Consider the following 24,472-nt stretch of genomic DNA (forward strand, 5'->3'; position numbering starts at 1 on the left):
AACTGGTTTTAAGGTTTAGTAAACTGTTATTTATTATTAAACTCCTGTGTTCAGCAAAATCTGAAATTACTTTTCCATGGCTGGAAGAGGTTGGTCTGGGCATGTAGTGGGGAACTACAGCCCAGCCCAGGTTCTGTATCTGACTTCAGATAATTTAGGATCAGCCCAGAGGTGCATGGAAGACCTGATCAACACCACCTGGAGGAAAAAAATAGCCTGTTTTCATCATTGGCCAGTACCAAAGATACAGCAAGGAGTCAAAGAAACCAGCAATCAAAAACACTGGATAATATTGAAATACCTTGTCCACAGAGGCAGCTTCTCTCACCTGCCATTAATGGATGGATGTTTACACAAAATTTTGCCTCTTGCTTTCAGATCCTCTCCAAGCAGAGCAGCTCTGGGATTGATGCACATCTGTGCCATCCTCCTTCTCTTGGGAGGTTATTTTTTTATTGGCACCCACAGTAAATCACCAAGAGTAAAACAATCCAAGGTCAGAATTTCAATTAGGCAATATGTAAATAATCCCACAGCTTTTCTACTTTTCACTCATTATCAGTTTCCTGGCAACACTGCTGGGGGGTGCCCAAGTGTATAAATAGATAAAGTAGTAAAGATTTAATGTAAATGAGGTTGTAGTAGCTCAGGCCAACATTTACTTGATTACTCATTCCTGTATTGTATTTCTGGATGAAATAGTGTAAGAACAAGGGAATATGTAGAGATGTTTTCCCAATATATTTTTCCAATCTCCAATGACCTGCTGTGTCAAAGATGTTTGTCTTGTCTACAACAGACATTGCTGGATTTCCCTGGATTAATATTGTCAAAATGCTAAATAAGAGCTTCAACTGTACAGACAAAAAACTACAGGGAGGAAAAATCCAACTGGAAAACTTACATTCTCCTTCTAAGACCTAAAAATTCCAATTGGAGTTAAAGTTATCTAAAACATAGATATTTAAAAATCAGATAGAGAATGGAGTTATAATTTCTCTCTAAAAAGGGAATAGTATTTGCATCTGGAAGAGTGTGATATTCCAAACATTTTCTTGCTGTAGGAAATTTAGTGGAGGCACAAGACATTCTCTAATTACTATTTTCTGATATCTTGAGAAGAAAAATGGCTTTAATTAACCTGGTTGTGTTGGTTTGGCTAAGAACTACCCCACACTCCTTCCAAGGGGCTTCAGGAGAACTTGACTATGCCCATAAGCAAAGACAACCCATAAGTTTGTTTGATGAGCTTGGAGATTGTTGTGGTTTATCTGAGAAGGAATCACTTGGATCAAGGAGTTTGAGACCTCTTTGCACCAGAGATCAGCAATTCCAGGCTATATCTGCAGTCAGCCCCCTTGAAAAGAAGAAAATAAGGTGATTTTACTGTTGGGCTGCACAAGAGATGCATAGCAGGGGAGGAGAGAACTCCACTCAGAGTTCATGGATGTTCTAGAGTTCATGGTTTCAGCTGTTCATGGATGAACTCTCAATGTTCCATGCTCCTCTTAAGGCAACATTGAGCAGGGAACACCTTTCCAGCAATTCAGAGAACAATTACCTCAGCTATTCAGTCAGATAAACAGGCAGGGAAATGCAGATTGGAACAGGAGAACCAGAGGAAACCACAGATGTGGCCAGCAGCAGTTGCCATGGGCTGAGAGGAGTGTGAGGCTTGCAAGGCACCCAGGTGGTGTCTGGGCGGTGGCTCTGGGCACCTGCCACCCTTGGGCTGTAAGTGTGAAGGGGGGAAGGTGCTCAGGAGAGAAGCTGGCACCAGTTGGGTGGTGCCCAAGAAAACAGCCTTCAGTGAAGGGTTTGATATTGTTCTCCTCAGCCTTTTCCTAGGAAAGCTGGAAAGATTTAAGGTGGATGCATGATCTTCCAGAGGGGAAAGAGACCACACTGAGAGGTGAACAATGTTTTTTTATTTAGCCTGGCACCTTATCACTAATGGTGTCCTCCAGGCATTGATAGTGGACCCCACACTGTTCCACACAGAGCATGGAATGGTTTGGGTTGGAAGAGACCTTAAAGGTCATCTCCTTCCACCCCCTGCTACGTGCAGGGACACCTTCAACTACCCCAGTGTAGCATTCACGTTCTCTGAAAAAATCCCTTCGCCCAGGATTTTTCTCCTGGGAAGCTGAGAAGCCTCAGAGAAAAAGAAAACAATTCTTATCTCATTTGCTTCTCCTGTGTTGTGCTCATGTGAAATGTGTCTGGAGATTGTTTACCCACAGGTGATTGTTTCATTGGATTCTGCTGGGAGTTGTTTTCACTCTTTGGCCAATCAGGGCCAAGCTGTGTCGAGACTCCCAGAGTCAGGAGTTTTCATTATTATCTTTTTAGCATTCTGTCTGTATCCTTTCTGTATTCTTTAGTATAGTTTAGTATAGTATTCTTTAATATAATATAGTATTATAAAGTAATAAATGAGCCTTCTGAGAACATGGAGTCAGATTCATCATTCCTGCCTTCATCAGGACATTTCCCAGCAAATACAATACTCCAGGCTGCTCCAAGCCCTGTCCAACCTGGCCTTGGGCACTTCCAGGGATCCAGGGGCAGCCACAGCTTCTCTGGGCACCTGTGCCAGGCCCTCACCATCTTCTGGTGTATCTCAGATTGAAAGCACCATCACCAGTTTGGCTGCTGGCTCCAAACTGAGTGGTGGCAGAGACATGTCAGACCTCTTGGAGAGATCTGAAAAGACTGGGACAGTGGGCTGGCAAGAACAGGGCTTTGCCCTGTTCAATAAAACCAGTGCAAAATTCTGGGATGACATTTCAAGAGAGACCTGTCCATATCCTACCCCTGTCAGGAAGCCTCAATCTAAGCCATCATCTCTGGTAAGGCCAATGTTTTGGTTTGATAAAGACATCACAAATCCTTTTTTCTTTTTTTTTTTCTTTTTTTTTCTTTTTTTTTATTTTTTTTTTTCTGAGAATTGTGAGATTAAGACTAAATTATCAGGGATTATGGTAGATGAGAGTTAGAATGGACAGCTGGAACAGCAGTTACTCCCACAAGAAAATGGGATGTGGATGATGAGTGAAGGACATTTAATATTAAAAATCTTACCTCCCCATTCAAGAAGCAGTAGAGAACAGCAACAACAAAACCCTAGGGAAATGGGAGAGAAAAGAAAAAAAAGTAATTCAAATCCTGAAGGAATGACATAAGAGTCAGAGTGAGACATAATTCTCTCTCCCTGGATTTTTCCTGGAGAAGCACAGAGAGAAGAAGAGAAAACAATTCTTATCTCTACTTGCTGCTCCTGTTGTTTTTGCACATGTGGAATGTGTTAGGAAGATTGTTTACCTGAAGGGATTTGTCAATTGGATTCTGCTGAGGATTGTTTTGTTTTCTTGGCCAATTGGGTCAAAGCTGTGTCCTGGCTGTCTCAGACAGTCATGGGTTTTTCTTTAGTATCTTTTAGTATCTCTTTAGTATAGTTATGATATAGTATAAATGTAATATAGTATTGTTTTAATAAAGCATTTGATAGAAAACAGCTGGAGTTAAAAAAACCACAACATGCAAACAAACCCAAAATCCTGGTATACAAAACCTACACAAAAATGAGCAGAGACAAGCTCTGAGACCTGTGCATGCAAAGTACATATAAAGAACAGAGGTTTGGTTCTAAGGAAAGCTGAATTCAGTGTGTAATCACCTGGAAGGATCCCAGTCCCAATTCAAACACCAGCCTCTCCCTCTTACTGACATTCTCAGGAGAAAACGCAAACACCGTGTAGTGAATTCCAAACAAAGGGATCAGCAGCAGGGTGGAGCGAGCCAGTCTCCTGTCACAACAGAGGGAAAGAACTTTAATGCAGCCTTGCAATTAGCAACCTGCACTTTAATTAAAGAAGAAAGCACAGAAAATATTTTTCTGACAGACTTTTGGGGAATACGTACACCGCGTAATTATACAAACAAATATGCAACATTCCTATTTGTTCCCAAAGACTGTTTGCACACACACTGCAGTTTGCTCCCCCTTCTTCACACTGCTACAGTAATGGCACGTTAATTATGCTTAATGCTCACTGCTGCTATTTTTATTTGCATTATTATAAGCAGGAATTTTCTCCTACCATGCCAAAAAATGAGGGGAATCTTGCTAAGGGATTCAGACTGCTACTATGGTACAATTATAAACCTCTCACCCAATTGCTTAATCCCAGTGGAGTTTTAAATCACTTTTTGTTGATTTCTCTGTGTGTGAATATGCTTCTACACAGCAAAAAAATTCCAAAACAACCACACAAATAAAGCTAAAAAACCAACAGGCACAAATAAAAGTTAACCCCCCTGCATGTTCTTGTACTCACAACTATTCCTGAAGGTTTGGTTTTGGTCTCAGTTTATACTGTTGGGAACCTAAGTGCAATTCCACTCTTTAACTATTTCACTGCTTCAGAATAAAGAGGTTTCAGAGGGAAATTAAGCTCAGTTGATATAAACCAAAGGGTTGGAAATTAATATTTGACATCTGGGCACTTAACTGGTGAAATGCCCCCATAGCAGGGGCCAGCAAAGACTTGTGCATATTTTGGTGAGTGTCACTGTGTGATTGAGCGGCAAAAAAAACGAGCAAAGAGAAAGCAAATGTTCTGAAAAAAAGGCAAGTGCTTTATTACAAACCAAGTGACCTAAGAAACCTGCAGGACATTTTCAGAGGGGAAGAATATCATTGGTTATGTTCAGGTAAGTGAAGAAGGCAGATGGAGGACAAAGCAAGGTAAAAAGCTGTAAAGATTTTTCAAAGAGCTGCATATTTGTTTAAATTCAAATGTTCCCTCTGCTTTTACCTATTTGGTGCATTGCAGACAGATTTGAATTTGCTAATTCATGCTCAGTGATAACCCAAAATGATGTGTTTGCTTTAGAAGATTTAATTAACACGCTTTCAAAAATTTTGTGAGCACAATTATCTCCAGCAGTGATCTGGGGATGGGACATGAGTGCAGTGCTGGTGTCTCTTAGTCAGACTTTGGCCCCATTGGGATAAATTCATCCCAGCTCTTGCACTAAACACACCTGAGCCATAAATCCGATGGACACCAAACCTCAGGTCTTGGTGGAACACCCCACAAAACAGAGAAAACTCTTCTTGTGGGTTATAAAATTACACATTGGCCAAAATCTTTTGAAAAGAGAGGAACGATCTGGGAAGAGGGTGATGAAGAGCGTTCAGAGTGCCCAGCTTTGATGATCTCTAAAAAAAGTAATTTATACAGGAGTGAGCCAGTGTATAAAAGCTTTTGGAGTCCTTTCTAGTCCTTTTTCTCTATGGATATACAATCAGATTAATTAAAAGGAACAGAAATTTCAAGAAAGAGATTAAAGAATAATGTTATCTCTGTACAAAAGGGATGTAAAGAATATAAGTGTCTTAAAGTAGTCATGGAATAAAAAAAACCCCGATGTTAAAGGTAATAAACTGGACAAAAAAATATCATCTCTCCATATCTTCTATCATTTATATTCAGACTTAATGACAACAATAACAAAAGGATAAATGTTGTTTTGATCTAAAAGTCAGAACAGAATTGTCTATTAATGTGTTCTGTCTTGCTGCACTCTAGGGAGATTAATTTAGGGGAAGATGCAGAGGAAGACTTTTTTATTGTCAGTTTTCTGGCATTAATCATACCTGATTAATCACACAATCAGTTTGCAGGATCTGGAAGTATAATGCCATCATCAAGTTATTTGAGGTGTTGTTATTAATATTGTCAGAAAAGTGAGAAGAAAATGCATTAAATAACATATTCAGAAGTTTAGAGACTGTTAAGATCAATAAAGAGGAAAAGAAGATTTTAACGATAAAAACCTTGAGAGACATGAATGCCTGTAAAAATTGCTTTTCTTCAAGAACATTGGGAAGAGAGAAGATTTAAAGCAGGTCCTGTGAGATGTGTAAGTTTCTGTGCAACAGGGAGTGAAAATCTTAAAGGATACAGGGGAATTCTCAGGTGTGTAACAGCCAAAGATATGAATCCTCTTTTCTTCCCCCACTCTTTCAGACAGGCAAGAGACTTGGAGGGGGTAGATCTACAAGTTCTGATGACAATAATAGTTCAGGTGGCTGGAAGATAATATTCTCCAAAAGATCCAGCAAAAGCCTTGTTCACATTCCCATAGGGAGAGGAAAGTCATAAGGTTACTTTTAAAAAAAAAAAGCAATTTGAATATAAATTTTTGTTGAGGCTGACCTTCTGTTTTCCAGCTGTTATTTTCCTTAAAATCCCTTCAAATATGAGACTTTCTCCAGTAGCATGGCTATGAATGTTGACTTTCCATTAAGTGTTAGTACAAACAAATAATGGTGTCCTCTGTTCTCCCTCTCTCCTCTATGGAATAATGAAATTAGAACTTTATGCTAAAAGAAACCCTAAATAAGAATGTTATCTAATTTGACCAGTATTTGAAAGAATCATGCTTTTATATTTCCACTGCACATCCACATTTATTAAGGAGACTGCTGAAGTCTCAACCTCTGAACCTTTTTGAGAGAAAAAATGAAAAAAGAAACAAAAATCTCCAAATCATAGAATCTGAAGGAAGATCATATTGTTGTTTTGCCATTTAGACCTGCCTCTCTAAAGTAAGAGAATTGCCCAGTTTAAAAGCTGTCCTAAGTGAAATACTTTGATCAAGTATAAACTTTTGCAATGAAGACATCAAGGTGTGTAGTCCTGAAAGCAACATTCACCTCACCAAAGACTGGAAATACATAGTGTAGATATTGATAATGAAATTATTTTAAAATTGTCCCTAAAGTCAATGCAGAGAAAAATACCCTTTTAAAACATAATTCTTGTGTGCTACAGATGTCTTTTGAACAAAAGGTGACTCCTGTTGTAAACCCTGTGGGTATTGAGTACATCTATTTATGTATATATTGATTAACTTAATGCTGTGACGTATCTGCAATGATGGCATCTATTTTTAGTTAAATTAAAAGCAGACTTGAATTCCCTTTATTGTCAATGAAGAGCAAGAATCACTGACACAAAAAGACAAATCCTCTGCCCCCAAGGAAATTCTTATCACATCCTAAATCTATCCATTGACCTCAAAGGGATCTGGACTGAGTTTGTCACAAAAATTTCTGCCCTGTAGATTTGTGAGGTGTAGATTAGAGGAACCCAAATTCTCTGGCCAAAGGTTCATTCCTCATCTCTGTGATAAATCTGTGCAAAAAAGAATAGTGACAATATTTCAAATTGAAGGATAAAGAGCAAACCATGAAGGCACAGGATGTCATTATAGTGAAATGCTCAACACAGCTCATGTTTAATAAACTGAAGATTCTGTTTTATCACAAAATGCTGAACATATTAATGTGACTTTCAGGAACCTCAGTAATCTCCCTGACAGATCTTTTCCAAAATTTAATTAGGTCTGCAGCATCACTTCCAAAACACCTGACTTAACACCTGAATGATTCCAGATTTTTAATTTTCCCATGTATAAACCACATCTTCAGACCTAGGACTTGAAAACCAGAGAAGCTTACCAAGACTTTCCTACTTCAACAGACACGAAAAACATAGGTTTAAATGCCTCCTGTTTAGGCTGAACTCTTCTTGCCCTTGACTAGGTGGAGGATTTCACCTTAAAGAGTTATCAGTCTCCCATCTTTCAGAAACTGCATTTAATGTAAAATTTGGTTCTCTGCAAAGGCCCAACAGGATGTCTGTGCTGCCTCAGGATGTCCACTAGGCACTGAACTTTATATTTCAAACTATCTCCTCCTAAGCCTAACTCCTAGTTTTACCAAACTGTTCTTAGTCTTCAGCTGCTCTCTGTGTAGAAGATGGAGCTGCTCCTTTTTGTCTTCTCTATTTCTGTCTGCTTTTGCACGGTTCTAGTCTGTTGACTGAATATTTTTCAGCATCTCCATTGTTCTATTTCTTAAATACCTCAATTATATATGAAATCACACAGAAAATTCACTTTAATTTTTTTTTTCTTAACTAAAAATCATAACCATATATGTAGTTAGGTTACAAACCAATCTTTTTTCCTTAATGGTGTTGAAGATAACTACTAAATATTCTTTAACAAAATCCTGGAGTTGGGGGTCTGCGTGCCAGGACACCTCAGAGAATGTTGAGTCACACTTATAGAACTGCTGTGAAATTCAGGAGACAGATCATCAGAAAACATATTATAGATGTCTGAAATTGCACATCATCTAAACAAAATGAGAGGATGACCTTGGAGCTCTTTTCCAACCTTAATGATTCCATGAATCTGTGAAAACCTGTGGGCTTCTTGTGCAAGGAGCAAGGGGTCAGATGGACTATGGGATAGTGATTAACTCTTGGCTGAATGGCTTTTATTCACTCTTCTGGATGACTCACTCTATCTTTGATGATATTTGACAATATTGGACGGAACTTGATTATCTTAGAGGTCTTCTCCAACTCAGTGATTCTATAACTTCTGATAGACACAATTCATTTTGATATGAGGTCAACTTTCCTCACCCCTGGGTGTTTATTAAGGTAACTTCACTCAGTCCAATGGACAAAAGATGTTTTATACCCACTGAGGGTCTGATTGACTCAACCTCACCCAGTTTATTCTAGGAAACTTTTCAGATTCAACATTTTCTCTCAGTATGAAGGTGCTCACCTCTTTGCTGTGCAATAAAGAGCAGCTATTAATTCTATACAGACACTACCCAAAACCATCAATAGCATCAGCCATAATTAAAAAAAAAAAAAAAAACAACAAAAAAACCTTAAAACCCTCGATCGTGGCGCATCGGCAAAAGCACAGAACAAGAACAAAGAAAAAATTCTACATGCAACAAGAACTAAATGAAGGCTTTGCTCTCTGGTTACTTCCCCTCTGCTCTCATCCACTCATTTAACTGCAACATGCACACATAGTAATGTCACAGGAGTGCGTACACTTACAGGGTAATGGTTGATAGTTCTGACATCTTGCAAGAGTGCTGGTTAGCCCTCTTAGGCTTACAGTAGCATTTCTGAACGCAGCTGCTAAATATGACAAGATTAGCATTTTTTTCAGCATATCGTGAACAGGCCAAGGTAGGTCACTTTCAACACATTTCATGAGACACGTCACAAAGATGGAAAGCGGACACGACAGGATGGACTCACAGCACGAACCAGCTGCTTGACTGAAGCAGAAATTAAAAGACCAAATAAAAATTGAAGTGCACTGGCTGTTGCTGGCCGTTGTGATGTGCTGATTCACGGACAAACCGAAACTCAAACACCCTGAGGGCAGGGGGGCAGCGCTAACGCATCCAAAGTACACAGGACCTGAGTGGTCTGGTTTTGTACAGGGGGTCACAGAACAATAGATTAAATGAGAGTTGACTGTATGCTCATGGAGAACAATCAGAGAATAACAGAAACTCGTAGGATGGGGATCAATCTAAGGTCTAATCCTCATTTTTGTTGTGGTGTGGATCTCTTGTTTTTAACAAAAGGTTCTAGTAAAGACACCAAAGCTGTTTTTCCATCTTCCTTGGTGATGGGGAGGGAGCTCAGTATGGAATCTGAATGTCTGGCTGGTAATTTTGGAGGTACCACTTTTTTTTTTTTTTTTTTTGACAGTGTGCTCATCAAAGCAGCAGGCTCATACACTGTGGAGCATGACCTTGATCCCTGCATGTTGGATTCTAGTAACAGAGAACAAAATAGTTCCTTTCCAACCAGCCAGGAAAGCTCATTTACATCAATCAATCAGAAGGGTAATCTGAAACATGGAGGCATTTGGAGGGATCCCAAAAGAGATTTTATATCTGGGCTGAAAAACATGAAAAATGAAAATAGTGATTTCTTGTCGACTTTCAAGGGGAGAATTTTTGTTTTGTTTTCAACACGTGGTTGCTTTGGTGGGATTCACCTCAGGAGAGGCTGGATGTTTACAGTACAGATGTGTAAGCAAAATGGACATCCTCAGAACCCTGAGACTCATCAGAATAAACATTTGAGAGAGAAATACACATTTACTGGCCAGGTACATCTGACCTGTTTTAGATGTCCACTGTAGGATGGGATGAACACCAAACACCACTGAGTACCCTGACTAAGTCTCCATTAATATAAAGGATAATAAAGGATAAATCCCCATTAATATAAAGGATAATAAAAGTTGATTTTTAAAGTAATTGCCTCCAAGGCAAACATTTAAGTTTGTTCAAACAAACCCAACTCTGTTTCTATTATACAGTCTAAGATCTTGTTCACAATTCATGGAATTTATAATCTGAGCTCTAAACCAGGATGAATTGAAAACATACATTTCCCCCTACTTTTAACTGCTTTAAGTCAATCCCCATTACTGGAGTTATGTTTTGCTTCCTTTTGGATAATTAAAGCCTGATAACTGTGTTGGTATTAAATATTACAGTATAAGAGCTGGAAAGAACACAGTCTTGGGGCATGGACACATCCAGCAAATGGATATAGTCACCGTGTTTCAACTCATAAAATAAATTTCATTTTTTGGATGTTGCTGAGGAAGTAAACACGAAAATGACTGCTCCTTTTGCACTAGAATTTCTGTGCTAGATTTTTGTACCACCTTCTTTTTACAGAGCTGAGTTGGGCATTAATTGTCCTCTTAGATCAAAAATGAGCAAGGAGGTTTAAGGGATAGCTCCATTTTATTGTGACTGAGGCTTTCAGAAGTGACTATGGATTTTGAGTGCCACTCATTTGTTTGATCACTTGATCTGAAACACATTTTTCAGACCAAATTTTACCACAAGAGGGCTGCTCAGCCTGTGTTGAAAAGAAGCACTTACAAGGCATATTAAGGTACAGAGCCTGAAAAGGAAACATCTAAAAAATCAATAATCACTTTGAAAAGTCTTAGCCATGGGTTGTTGTAGAGGTTTGTGGTCTTCAATGATATACTTAATGTTGCCATGGCAACCTAGAAATAAATTCCCATCCATGTTTCCTTTACTGCCTATGTCCTGTTTCATTTGACAGGGATTGATTTTTTTATAGGTTTTCCTGGTGAAGAGATCTAATGTGACAGAACTTGGTATTTACTAGAATTATTGAAAAAACCAGACTTGATTTTGAAAATATTATCTATGGATTAACTGCTGCTCCATACCCAGTGAGGAAACATTGACACATGAGTTTGTGATGGAAAACAATGCTAGTACTTCTTAGGAAAACCTGAATATTTTAGTGCTGTTAGCACTTATTTTCTGCCATTTCTAATTTTGATAGAGTCACCTCTCTGATTTTAGATGGTGTTAAGTGTCCCAGATCTTTAGAGTACAGAATTCATAGACATTTTCTTTCCTTTCTCCCTCCCCTTTTATTTTGCAAACTTTATTCATTATCAAAGTAGAAACCTTGGTGGAAGGAAAGGGAGAAAGAGAGAAGAGACAGAGGAGGCAGGAACCAGGAAAAAAAAAAAACCATGAAGGAGGAAAAAAATAGACAAATATAAGAAAATGAATTAAAATGAGAGCATGGCTATGAAAACACTGCACGAATCAGGGCAGGATCCTCAGACCTCTGTAGGCACACAGAGAACGGAGCTGGTCACATCTAACTCTACGTGCCAAAGACAGATTCCAAACTGAACTATCACCTTGAACTCACTCAGGGAAAGAGCAGGGACTTCCAGGCTGAGCTGGCCTGTGTGACAGAGACATCTAAGGCACAGGGGATGCTCTGTCTGACGGAGGTGCCCTGGTGTCCCCGAGTGACCATAGACGAGGACTGGACTGCTCAGATCGAGCACGAGACTTTAGACAGCTAAAGGCAAACAAGCTGAGTCTCACCGCAAGTGTCCTGGGCAGGGACTGCAGCTGCATCTGGGAGGAAGAGGGAGGGTGCTAGGGTGGAAGGGGAAAGAAAAAGTTAAACACTCCCGGGGTGAAATGAGCCATGGATGATGTGGCTGAAGGCCGCCCAACACCTGGACGTCTCGATGCAAATGAGAGAGAACACAAATTGGAGGCAAAAGGAGTTGTAATTTGGTTCTGGAGGTCTCAGAGGTGCTTAAGAGGAGGAAAACGAGCATGCTGATCCAGGTTATGCTGCATTATCCAAGTACATCCATCATGAAAATGGTCAGGGTTCTGAATTTTGGTCGCTACCAACACGCAGGGAATGATGAGGTTTGTGCCTTGTCTCTGAATGTGCTGAAGGGGAATCCTTTGGGAAATGCAGTAAAGGTAGACCTTGATTCATGCAAATTAAAACTGCTCCTTCTGGAGAATCTTTGTGCACCCTGCTCGAGTAATTCTATGTAACCTCAGCACGAGTAGGATTGGCAGCTGTGCAGTAGCAGGAGAAGGAATGCAGAAACAAATCAATGAAATAAAGCATTGAAAATACAGTAGAAAGTTAACCAAAGTGGAAGCAGAGAGATTGTATGGCAGAGAGAGGAGAAAATTGAAAAGTAGACCTGTCTAATATATATAATTTATATCACACACCTTCTTCCCCTCAGCTGATACTTCTCTAGGCTGGGAGACATCTTCTCCTTGCTGCTCAGGAACTGAGGATTCCCTGGAACTGCACTTGTTTCCCTTTGAAACACCTACTACATTTACAAACCCCACGCCCTTACAGATCAGATGGAGCAGTTTGGAAAACAGAACTTGTTCTGTGAGCAACAGATCCGACACTTCCATCCCCCTGCAGCTCTGACCCACTGTGTGCAGGCAGAACCATTCACCCTCTCACCCAGACACAGAGTAAGCCCAGGTGCTCCTCAGAAAAGTTGTCTTTTAGTTGTATCTCCCCTAATTGTTAGCTGTGTGCCTTTTTCCTTGTCACCCCATGCCAGCTTGGTGAGAAACAGGCCATAAAGTGAGATTTATCTGACTTATTTTGAACTTGTTGTTTAAAGTGAAATAAGTTGTAGTAATGGATTTTCTTCTCTGGACTGGGTAGGTCTCTACTGACTGTGGAAGGAGCCCAGCAGGATTGATTTATTAAACCAGGTATATCCCCTGCTATCTTCCTAAATATTGTGCTCTTCATGGGAAAAAAAAAAAATTAAAAAAAAGAAACTGTGTCTCTAGTCTTTAATGGAAAACAAATCCCAAATTCTTAGTCTTGTTGTCTTGTTACCTAGAGTTCTACTTCTCCTTGCTAATGCCACCAAAATAAGAAGCTGAAGCTGAATGACTGCTTACAGATTAATGCTGTGGTTAAAAACAAATGCTTAACAAATGTGAATTTACTAGAACATTTTGTCCAGTAAATCTGACCCTTGAGTAGATCTGAGTCTTGAAGGTGAAACAGAATGGTCAAAGAGAGCCATAAATCCCATCTACAGTGCTCATTCTTGCCTTTTCTAACTTCTACAGAGAGGACATGAAAAGGAGAACACCATTGCTATACTTGGAGTTAAATAATGAAGAGATTAAGCCTAATATTTGCCTGTGCTATAGAGAATAAAGCTGATAGCAGAGGGCAGAATTCTTCCAACTAAAACAACTGTAGCTTCAAGGTTCTGTGTCCTGGTTCTTGCCCTGTATTAATTCTGGAGCTCCTGTTCTCCCAGGCTGGGTTCTTGTCTCTGAGTGCAGAGCACAGATCCAAGTTGTGCACTGTGGAATAATTCTGATGGAGGTGCAGTAACATCACTGAGGTGCAGTAGACAATAGGATATTCAATGAGAAAAATGTACCATGCCAAATGAGATTCTTGCATAAATTTTGAATACTTTACTGTTTGAAAAGAAGAATGTGCATGTCCAGATCCAGGCATAAATATCTGAGACTGGGATTTAGCTCATTGTCCTTGAAAGAAAGCAAATGAGCAAAGCCCACAGAGAGTTTGTCATCCCAGGCTGACACAAGAAGTGGATTTTCAAGCATTTCAGACAGGTTTTGGTTCCTGTCAGCTGGCAGAGCTCAGCATCACTATAACTACACTGGGTTTATATAATTTGCAGCTCTGAAGCTTCAGTTACACTGTTTTGACTCACCTGCCTTACATGTTCTACAATATCCCTGCAGATTCACGGTGCAACCCATCTCTACAACTCTCCTTCATGAAAAACGAGAGCACTGCCTTTGTTAAAAAAACCTGGGCTTGCAGACACTTAACCAGCTGAACAACTCCAATGTTTTCATTGGAATTTAAAGAGGAATTACAGCTTGGAAATCCCTCAAATCCCTCAATAATGATACAGGTGGGACTAAGACTGTGATATGAACATTACATGTGGTCCTATCTTAAGGTAGTTTGCATTTATTTCAACAACCTTCACTGAGCCTCTGTAGCCTGGTGGCCTTTGAGGATGTTCTTTAACTCTCCAAGGCAGCCAGAGTTTGTTCTTAGAAAACTGATGGCCTGCTTTGCACCACACAGTTCCTTGGACACACAGTGTTAGTCACCAGATCCTCACAAGAAATTTGTCTTTCCAGATCAAAAAACCTTCTGCACTGGGACAGCACCATCTTCCTTGTCCCCTCACAACCTCAGGCTGTGTGCTTGCCTGGAGTACATCCTAAAAATTCTCCAGATGTGAAACTAACCCCACTGGATGCGAAACAATGCCAGCTGCTGAAGTGAGACACAATAAATCAATGGCAAGGAGAAACAGAGACACTGAGGGGAAAGTAAATGCCTGTTGTCCTCATATGATAGAGGCAAAAGTGTGAATGGTGGGAAAAACTAAGTGGAAGACCATGGTTGCTGGTGGCCATTGAGCCTTGGTATAAATTGAAAGCACGTTCAGGATCAGAGATGTCAGAATTATTCCCCATTTCCTGCAGCCTCACATGAACTGCTGCATGACCAGCTGCCTCAGCTCCACCTTCACCTTTACGTTAAGTTACCGATTCAAAGAATCAGAGGTGCAAACTGATTCGAGGACGAAGAAAAATTCAGATCTATCCCTTTCAGTCTAGCAGTGCACTCAAACCAGCAAACTTAGATATGAGCAATGCATGAGGAAAAGGACAAACAGCCAGAATGGTCTGCTTTGGATATTCCCAACTTAACCCTTGTCACTGTCATATTTTCTGGAAAAATCCCTTCGCCAGGATTTCTTCTCCTGGGAAGCTGAGAAGCCTCAGAGAAAAATGAAAACAATAATTATCTCATAGCTTCTCCCTGTGTTTTGCTGCTTTGGAATGTGGTTTGTTTATCCAACATGTGAATTGTTTTAACTTCATGATCAATCACAGTCCAGCTGTGTCAGGACTCTGGAAGAGGTCACAAGATTTTTTTAGTATCTTGTTAAACCCTCTGTAAGTATCCCTTTCTCCATTCTTTAGTATAGTTTAGTATAGCATTCTTTAATACAATATAATACATAAAATAATAAATTAGCCTTCTAAGAACATGGAGTCAGATTCTCAATTCCTCCTTCATCCTGGGGACCCCAAAAATACCACAAATGCTCAACTTTGAAACTACTGACATTTTTTCTGATTCTCCAAACCCTTAATTTTCCCAGGATCTAAGCAAGCTGCTGTGATAAAAGATCCTGCACCCAAATCCATGGCTAATTCAAAAAGCTCAGTGGCCTTGGGCACTGGACGTTTCCTATCCTGCTGATCTCCATGACAAGTGAAGCGTATCAATACACATCAAAATTAGATTTTTCACTCTGACCAAGTGCAGTGACTTCAGAAGCACATTTGAGATCCATTCTGCATTTTCTTCCTGAAAGCCACCTCATTTTTGCTAATCAGGAAGCTCCAGTGTGTGGCAAAATGTGCGAGGTTACAGCAAATTTAGTGAAATGCAGCCACTCTCCCTTTACAATATGAAGCTTTATATTGTGCACATTGCTAAAGTATTTGTGGCCTTTTAAGCAGCAAGGCTGGAACAATTTTAGATTTCTAAAGTGTTTCAGACAGCACATGCGTGGGCAAAATCCTAAATTTACACAGGCACCCTACAGATGCAAGCACTTATGTATAAATCCCTCTGGCTTGAGCCCCTGGGTGTTCTGAGTTCTGTTCCATACCAGTTATGGCAATCAAGCCATGATGGCTTTGGTGATGTCTTTGAAAAGTGTTTATATCTGAAATTTCCAGATACATGACATTAAAATTTCAATGAGAACTCATAAAACACCCTTTAGCCTTTTTTTGGTGCCTCAAACTCTGTGGAAACAGGGCTGTTAGGGCTAATCCAACCCTTGATACAACTGTTGAGAGTGTAGCAAGCTTTGCTGTGTTTTCTTAAAAAAAAAAAAACATTTCTATAAAGAGAATTGCAGTGTTGGATAAAAGCTGGCATTATTCTCTCCCTCACTAACCTGCACACCTCCTTGATCTTTCAAGGGAAGGAGCATCTTTTAGTGGCTTCTCTTCTAATGCAAAATTGCTCTTTTTCAGTTCATGGCTTGCTCTTGTGACAGATGGGGGGGAAAAAGTCTGTGCTTTGCTATTTTAACATGCAGCATGTGGACAAAGAACTTTGTTCCTAAAGGCTGCCACAGATCATGGAGCCAAGAAGAAATTTTAAGTCATCATTAGAGAATTCTTACATGTGAAACCCAGGCAGATTTCAAAATCTCATTAATTCATCAACCACAAAATCACCATTGTATCCTTTTGTCTGTCTATATACCCATTTAAACAATAAAATGCCTTACAGCCACAGAAGTAGTGTTAAAGACAAAGTCAGCCTATTTTTCAATACTACTGCAAGAGGAAAAAGGACAGGAGTCAGCCTCCACCACACAGACACCACCTGTGCAGGCCAAGGCCTTGCACCCTAAAATCTGCCTTCTAAAGATTTCCAAATAAAAGAAGCAGAACCCTTTTCCATGAACAAGAAATAAGATTTGTGAGCCTTGATTTCAAAATCAGATCTTGCCAAAGCTCTGGTCAGGTGCTTGTATATGATTGGAAAAAGAATTTCCTTTATAAATGTTGATTTGCTCTTCTGGAATATTTCCTCTGGCTGGTGGCCCATGAGATAACAAAACCCTTGTCAAGGTAGAAATAGTTTTAGCTCTAATCTCATCACTTATGTAATAATGTAAAGGATGCACTGGATGAAAGGCAGTGTTTAGGTTGGGAAAGTAGATTTGACAACCAAAAATTCACCTTCCTATCCTTGCCACAGGCACCTGAGGGATTTAGGTGCATTTTATCCTCAGTTGGTCAGTAGCAATAGCAGCTCCCAGACACATTGTAAACATAATAAATATTCTGTCCTGCTTGATTTTCTAGCAATTGAAACCACAGATAGCTAATCAAAGCAGAATAGGGCTTTTGATTATTTTATCTGAAAATACATAAATCCCTGTTAATTACACTCCTGCTAATTATGGTACAAAGCCTGCATGATCTTAAATTCCAAATGAGTACACTCAGGTTTTTCCAATCCCTGCCTGAAAAGATTGGCACAAATGAACACCCCCATCCTTTCCACCCAAAACTTCCAAATTAAAAATCAAACAAAAAAAAATCAAACCAGCACCCAAAGTAATAATTTGCCTTGGGCAATTCACATGAAAAGTATAGGAGGGAATGAGCACATTTTTTTAGTACTTTAAATAAAGAAATCAAGAATTAATGTTGATCAAAGCAGCAAGTATCTACTCCCCTGGCATTCCTCAGAAATGAGCACCAGGTCCTTGCTGATCATGCACCAACATCAAATGACCATCATCTGTGTGTCCCAGTGGATTTTCCTGTGGTGGAAGAGGATTAACCCAAGGACACGAGTTCCCTTTGTTGCTGGGTCGTTGGGTGTCCCAGCACCCAGCTGGCAGCACCTGGGGGTCAGAAACTGCAGTGCCCTCCTAGAGAACACAGTGTCCATCCAACATCTGCCACCTGCTTGTCAAAAACTCAGCCTTTTGGCACCAAGACCCTGTCAATAATTACCAACTCTGGCAGTCTGAGCGCTTGCAGCAAGACAAAGCGGTAGCAGAATGAATCACTGCGATTCCAGTGACTTTGGAGGTGAATTTCAGAGGAGTGTTGTTTACCAAAACATCTGGGTTACAACATTGCTTTTGCTGCCCTAAACCCTCTAGGTTGCACCATAGGTAAAATCATACCTACCTATGATATATGCCATGATTCTCCTTTCTTTCCAGCAAGATGCTGATTGGAGGAATGAGGTAGACCTGAATTAGCTAGATATATATGTGGGGTTTGTTTTCTTTTCATTGAGCTTTCAACATGTGATACAAAATTTGTGAAGAATCTGTCAAAGCAAAAGCAGAAACAAGCTTCCCCCTCCCAAATTATACCAGTCGTGAGAAACTGGAAATCATAATAAAATAAAAAGAAGATTTTTTTTTTCAGTTATATGTGCTTGAAACTTGAAAATGAATGAAAAAACAAAGATTTAATGGAAATGTGTGGGTCTTTTTAATCTTAAGGGTTATTACAGCATGCATCTACATCATGCACCTACTAAATATAATAGTGGTGGGTTTTGGTAGTGATGCTGATGATTTTCTCTCCAGAGTGAATATTTCAGCAATGCAACAATGCTTGTGAAAATAACAGTGTGAATTGAAGCTTTGTGTAGGCATTTCTGTAGCAATATGTTGGGTTTTTTTGGGTTTTTTTTTTTCTGGGGGGTGATTTACTCTCTCTACAACAACTTGGCCAAAACCAGGATGTTTTAAAAAATATTCTGATATACCAGTTTACACACTGTTGGCTGAATTTTTCATGGTAAAAACAGTGAAGTTTTGCCAGATCAGTTTATTATCCATTTCCTAAAATTCCAGGGAAGAAACTGATAGATAATAAATCCATGCAAATAATGTGGGCCTGATGGGTTGCTCTGGGTGCTGAACCAGCCACTGCAGGGTTGTGAATATGTGTTTGCAGTCCCCCGGACTGTGAGATTCCATTTAATTCATGGACTCCTGATGTGGTGCTCCTTGGCTCTCAGCACATGGGGTAACTATCCCTAAATAATCTGCTGCTTCTGATGCCTCAGGTTTTAGCTTTTCTATTTTTCAGATTCTGTGCTGCTTTAGTGTGTGGGTCTGAGCTTCACATCAGGGCATGCTGAGCTCTGTGCACAGAGCAGGGAGACAAAACAATTCCTGCTCCAGCTGGGCACCAAGGACAAATGATCCAAATCTCAGCCCAAGAGCACAAACACCGTGGGCTGGAGAGAGAAAAACAAGCAGGGTGGGACTGCAGGGGCTAAAGCTGGAATGGGACAATGAACTGCAAGATGCAAATGGAGCAGAACTGATCCCAGGGAGAGAGCCCGGGAGCGCTGGTGCATTTTGGGGCCATTTTGGTTCATCTTGGGTGCAGCCCTGGCTGGGCTCTTGTGCTGCCCAAGGTGCATCCATGGAGGAGATCCTTTTAATAAATCCATGCTTTATTCTTTAACTCTGTCCAGTCTCTGTTCTAGGGCAGCCTTCACATGTTTGGAATCATGTTAATTAATTTATAACTGGATGGAAAATACTGGCAGCAATTCAAGACATGTTCATCTGTTCTGTGAGATCAAATAGGACACGTCACAAGGGGAAATGGCTTTAAATGGAAAGACAGTAGGTTTAGATCGTATATTAGGAAAAACTTATTTACTGTGAGGCTGGGAAGGCCCTGGCACAGGTGCCCAGAGAAGCTGTGGCTGCCCCTGGATCCCTGGAATTGTTCAAAGCCAGGCTGAACATGGCTTGGAGCTACCTGGGACAGTGGAAGGTGTCCCTGCCCATGGCAGGGGGTGGCACTGGATGATTTGAAGGCCCCTTCCAACCCAAACCATTTTATGTCTGTAATCATGGGACATTAGTGCTGTTTATTTCACCAGCTGGGGTGAGAAACCTGCCTGAACTTCGTTAATAGCTGTCTTAATTACTCTAACAATACAATCAATAGCTCTTTATGCTTCTCCACCTCCTGGGGATCTCACACCTTGTCTCTCAGCTAAAAATCTATTTCATTTGCATTACTGATCTTGCTTTGGTTCAATGCTTAATTTGGAAGGATTATTCAGGACTGACACAAGATTAACTGAAACCAGATGTGTTTCAAGAAAAAAATCTTACATCTTTGGCACTCCTCACACTAAAAAGTAACTCATGGTTATGAAGACTATTAGGAGGAAGTGTGAAAGTTTCTTAGAAAAATAACCCAAAATAATAATAGAATTAAAATGATCATTAAAGGGGTGTCTTTGATGTCTTTTTTAAATTCCAACCTCAGCTGCTTAGACATTTTGATGAATCAGTATTTTAGAGATCCCCAATATTTTCAGCAGTAAAGAGGAGTTTCTCTCAAAAACATCAGCAAAAGAAAGATGGAGTGATTGCTCTCTCAGAACCTGGTGGGATTTTGGGGTCTCAGCAGCATGCAGGCAGCTCTGAGGGGAACTAAAGGCATGAGGAAAGGCTGGGGGGGCATGAGACTGGTGATGGATGACTGAACATACAAATGGGTAAAATGGAAGTTTAAAACCACCAAAGCTCTTGGCCACTCCAGGCAAATTGTGAGGAATCAGCAATGTGATCCCAAGTTTATGCCAGCCTAAAGGCAAAGGCTGCTGCACACAATGATCAGGTTGTTTAGAGAGGAAGTCTGGATTTTTTTTTTTTTTTTATGGGAGTAAAGCTCTGGTAATGCACAGCAAATGATACAAATGATTGTCTGATTTATTTTAAGGTAGATCTTCTATTCTCCTGTGGCTACACTGCATTAATTAAGCCTCAGTTCCCCTGCAGTGCTCTCTTCTGCCATGGTCCTGTCGTAGCTCCCAGCCAACTTCTCCAGTGGGAGATTTTAATAATGAATGCACAGTGGTAGCAATAAATGATTAATCTTTGAATTTAAGCCCATCCCCAGGGCTTTAAAAATCAAATACAGGCTTAAGTGCTTTGCAGAACCATCATCACCAAGTCTGTGAAGTAGAACCATAGGTAGATTTTTCTAACAAAAATAAACATTACAAGGACCTGAACCTAAATATGTACCAAACATATTAAAAAAAAATCCTGCTCAAGGTCAGTAGCCAAGTTTTTGGGGTCTTTTTAATTTTCTTTTCTTTTTTTTTTTTTTTTTTGATGATGGAAGTACAAGCTGTCTAAAGGGTTATTCCAAAAAATGGAAGACTGATATTAAAATAAATCTTAATCACTGCTGAAGATCCATGAGGAATTACCTTCAGAAACAGGCTGAAAATCCTTCCTCAACCTCATCGTTCCTCACCTACTAAAGGGAAAGTGTTTAAAGATGTTCTGGAATAAAGATCTGGATGAGGAATTTGGTCTGATGGAATGATGCTACAATAGGTTGAAACAGCAAAATAGAACATGGAAAATAATTAATATGAGTCTAAATGTGAGATATTTCAATATGGTGACAGAACCAGATTATGATCTATTGTCTTCCTTCCCTACAAACCCTCTTTTTACAGGGTATGTGTGCACAGATATTGACTCTGTCTGGTGTATATCTGCACAGAATTATCAATTTCATTCCCTTTTATCATCCCTGTGTGAACTTTTCTGCTGTCAAATCTGTTTGGATAAACAACACTCCACTCCATAACACATACATCAATGCGAGATCGATTTATACACACCCGGTTATAAAAGTTGCAAAAAAACATGAGGAAAAAAATAATGGCAGCAAATGGAACAGAAAATATGATGTTTTCTCTTGGTTTTGGTGGCTAACTATACACATAGGAAAAACACCAGCAAAACCCAGTCACCATATTGATCCAGGATGACAAGGAATGTTTGATAATCCAGTTAAATCTTTGGACTCTTGTGGCATGCTTTGCTTCATATTGTGAGATGTGCAGCAGACACCAAACATGCACTGAAAAATTCAGACTCAGAACCAGCTCTATTAACATGTCAGGTGTTAATTAAATTCCAAGAACTCAGGGATGACTTCCTAGCAGAACATCCAAGCCTTCATGCAAGCCCTAGGCAGACCATGCACAAGTTAACCTGGTCACTAAGTCTCATCCTCAGTTTTATTTCTCAGCTAAATCCACCCACAGAATCAATTGAAAGCATTATTTTTGGCTGTGGAAACACAGTTTAGAGCAAGATAAAAGGGGCAGTGCTTTCAGTAAGTGGATGTCTGGCTACAGACATGAAAATTGATGAAATCGATGTAGAAAATATTCTTATTTAATGCAAATCTAAACTAGATAATGGGGGGGGGGAAGAAAAATAGGCAACTGGAGGACATATTTTTCCCTGAAAATTCTCATTTAGATGGATGACATCATTATATTGTGATTGTGGTTACTTAGGGTGAAACTGAATAATTTCTGGATAGTTGTATTTGCTACCAAATAAGCATCTCTTACTTAATCCTAACATCTTTTAGTTTTATTTAAGGTGTTCATAGCTTGCCTATTTTCATCAGGAGTTTAGTACTAAATTGAATAGTCCTTCCTATATCTATGTGTACAAGAAAACACTCAAGCTCACAAAAAAATCCCAAAACCAAATGTGTATGGTATTTAGGCCAGCACCAGAGGTGCTGCTCCATATCCTGATTATTCCAGAGGATTATATAATTTTTATATGGAGAATAACTGCATGCACTCAAAATCGTGATGACAACGACTTCAGCTGGCCAACCTCTTCCTTCTTATGAGATGGAAACTAATAAAAAGGATTCCAGCTAAAAAAACCCATATAAATCACAAAGCTGCAAACACCCATATAAATCACAAAGCTGCAGAGGGAAATTTTAAAAAAACCCATATAAATCTAAAAAAACCCATATAAATCACAAAGCTGCAGAGGGAAATTTTAGGATTCGTGTTTTTAGGATTTTAAAATAATTTTAAGGGGGTGAGTGTGAAATGTTTGGCTTAAGCGGAATGTACTTAAGTTTACAAGAAACATGGACATAAGCATGTCTAGAGGACCTTCCTACACTGTAATTTAGCCTAAAATTAATTAAAACTTTTCACCAAACCTCACTGATTTCAGCAAACTTTGAACCATGTCCTGGAACTTATGAAGCACAGCAAACCATCCCATGAGGATAACAACAATTTTTATACCATTAGGTTAATTTTCAGATAACTCACATGTAAAAACATTAGATTTGGTTTGTGTTTGTTTTTAATCTTATATTTATGCTTACTTAATGGGCCTTTTAAAGAAAGGTGAAAGCTGGCATTAAAATGCACTTTCATGGCTGATGGACTGAAAAATTAAAGTAAAAATCAAAATAATTTAATAGACCTTGGAACTCTTTTCAAAAATCAGCCTAATTCAACTGAGGCTTCTTTTGTACTTTGTGGGTTTTTCCTATGTGTATATCAATAATTTAAATTGATTACTGCTTTATTTGTACTTACAAGTAAATGCTGGATTCATTGCCCCCGATGTCAGGTGACTGGAGTTTCTGCACAAGTATCACAATTATGCCAATAAAAAGCACAAAGTTTATCTGGGGAAGAGACAAAAAAGTAAAAAATGGTGACACTGACATACTTTTATAAAGTGTGAAAATGAGACATTCCCAGTGACTTGCTGGTTACATTCCTTTTTTCTTCTCCAAACCACAGTCTGAACGTTTTATAGGGTCAGGAGTAATGGGGAAAGTTTAGAGAAAGGGGGTCTTATCCCCCTTGCTGCCGCTAAAATGAGGCAGAATTTCTGCAGTTTTAAAACAAGAGAAGAGAAACATAAATGGAAAAGTTTCAACATTTTTCATTATCAACCTGTGCAGAGTAAAAGGAAAGATCTCTGTGCAAAAAAAAAAATAAATATATATATATAAAATAAAGACCTCTAGAGCAAAGACATTTTTAACTCCCATTCCCTGACCAACAGACTTCTCAGTTTAACACTTTCCATCAGTTTTAAAAACCTGGAGAATGATAAAATTAGTTTATTTCAATGCTTTGGCTTGAGATTTGGCTGTCACCAACTCCACAGCTTCTTAGAGCCTGAACAGTGGAAATTTAAGTTGGTCCATTAGAAAATCTTATAGTCCTATAGGGAGATCAGGAACAGAACATGAGCATCAGCATCAGTTTCATAATCTGAAGGTTGTGAGTTGGATCCTTACATGGGGCATCATTATAATGTTGGTTTTTGGTTTGTGGGGTTTTTGGGGGTTTTTTGGGGGGGGGGTTGGGGTTTTTTTTGGGGGGGGGTTGGGTTTTTTTGCTGGTGTGTGTTTTTTTCATTGTTTTGTTGTTCTTGTTGTTGTTGTTATTGGTTTGGTTTGGTTTGGTTTGGTTTGGTTTGGTTGAGATTGGGATTGAAGGTACCTGAAGGTACTTGACTCAAGTCTTTATTTTTTTCTTACTTATGTTATAGTCTCACAGGTAGGGAGTTCTATAGTATTCTACTAACAGTATATAAAATGGCTAACTATTTTTATAAGGTTTTTAAGGTTAAACTGTCTAATTAAGAAATGGCATTTGAATTGTTTTCACTTTTAACTTAATAACTAATCACTCAAAGTCCGCAATGCAGACTTTTCTGTTTAATTTTAAAACAATACTCGCAGTTATAAATAAGAAGGTGAAGAAGAAGGACTAGT

General features: G+C 39.4%; 1 protein-coding gene across 10 annotated transcripts in view; it reads right to left on the reverse strand.

The window, feature by feature from the left end:
• Window positions 1–24,472, reverse strand: part of ADCYAP1R1 (ADCYAP receptor type I) — a 154,397-nt gene that overhangs the window by 8,832 nt on the left and 121,093 nt on the right. For 2 of the 10 annotated variants that reach the window (XM_066550554.1, XM_066550538.1), the window contains exons 14-18: window positions 23,277–23,368; window positions 11,813–11,866; window positions 8,946–9,029; window positions 3,680–3,809; window positions 3,085–3,126 (exon numbers count right to left, since the gene is read on the reverse strand). In XM_066550554.1, coding sequence (XP_066406651.1) covers window positions 3,085–3,126; window positions 3,680–3,809; window positions 8,946–9,029; window positions 11,813–11,866; window positions 23,277–23,368 — 402 coding nt within the window. Of the gene's footprint in view, window positions 1–6; window positions 1,358–3,084; window positions 3,127–3,679; window positions 3,810–8,945; window positions 9,030–11,812; window positions 11,867–23,276; window positions 23,369–24,472 lie in introns of those variants that run through there. The other 8 variants (XM_066550587.1, XM_066550569.1, XM_066550578.1 and 5 more) reach the window with 5 other exon arrangements.

Source organism: Molothrus aeneus, chromosome 1, assembly GCF_037042795.1.
Source record: "Molothrus aeneus isolate 106 chromosome 1, BPBGC_Maene_1.0, whole genome shotgun sequence".
NCBI lineage: Eukaryota > Metazoa > Chordata > Aves > Passeriformes > Icteridae > Molothrus > Molothrus aeneus.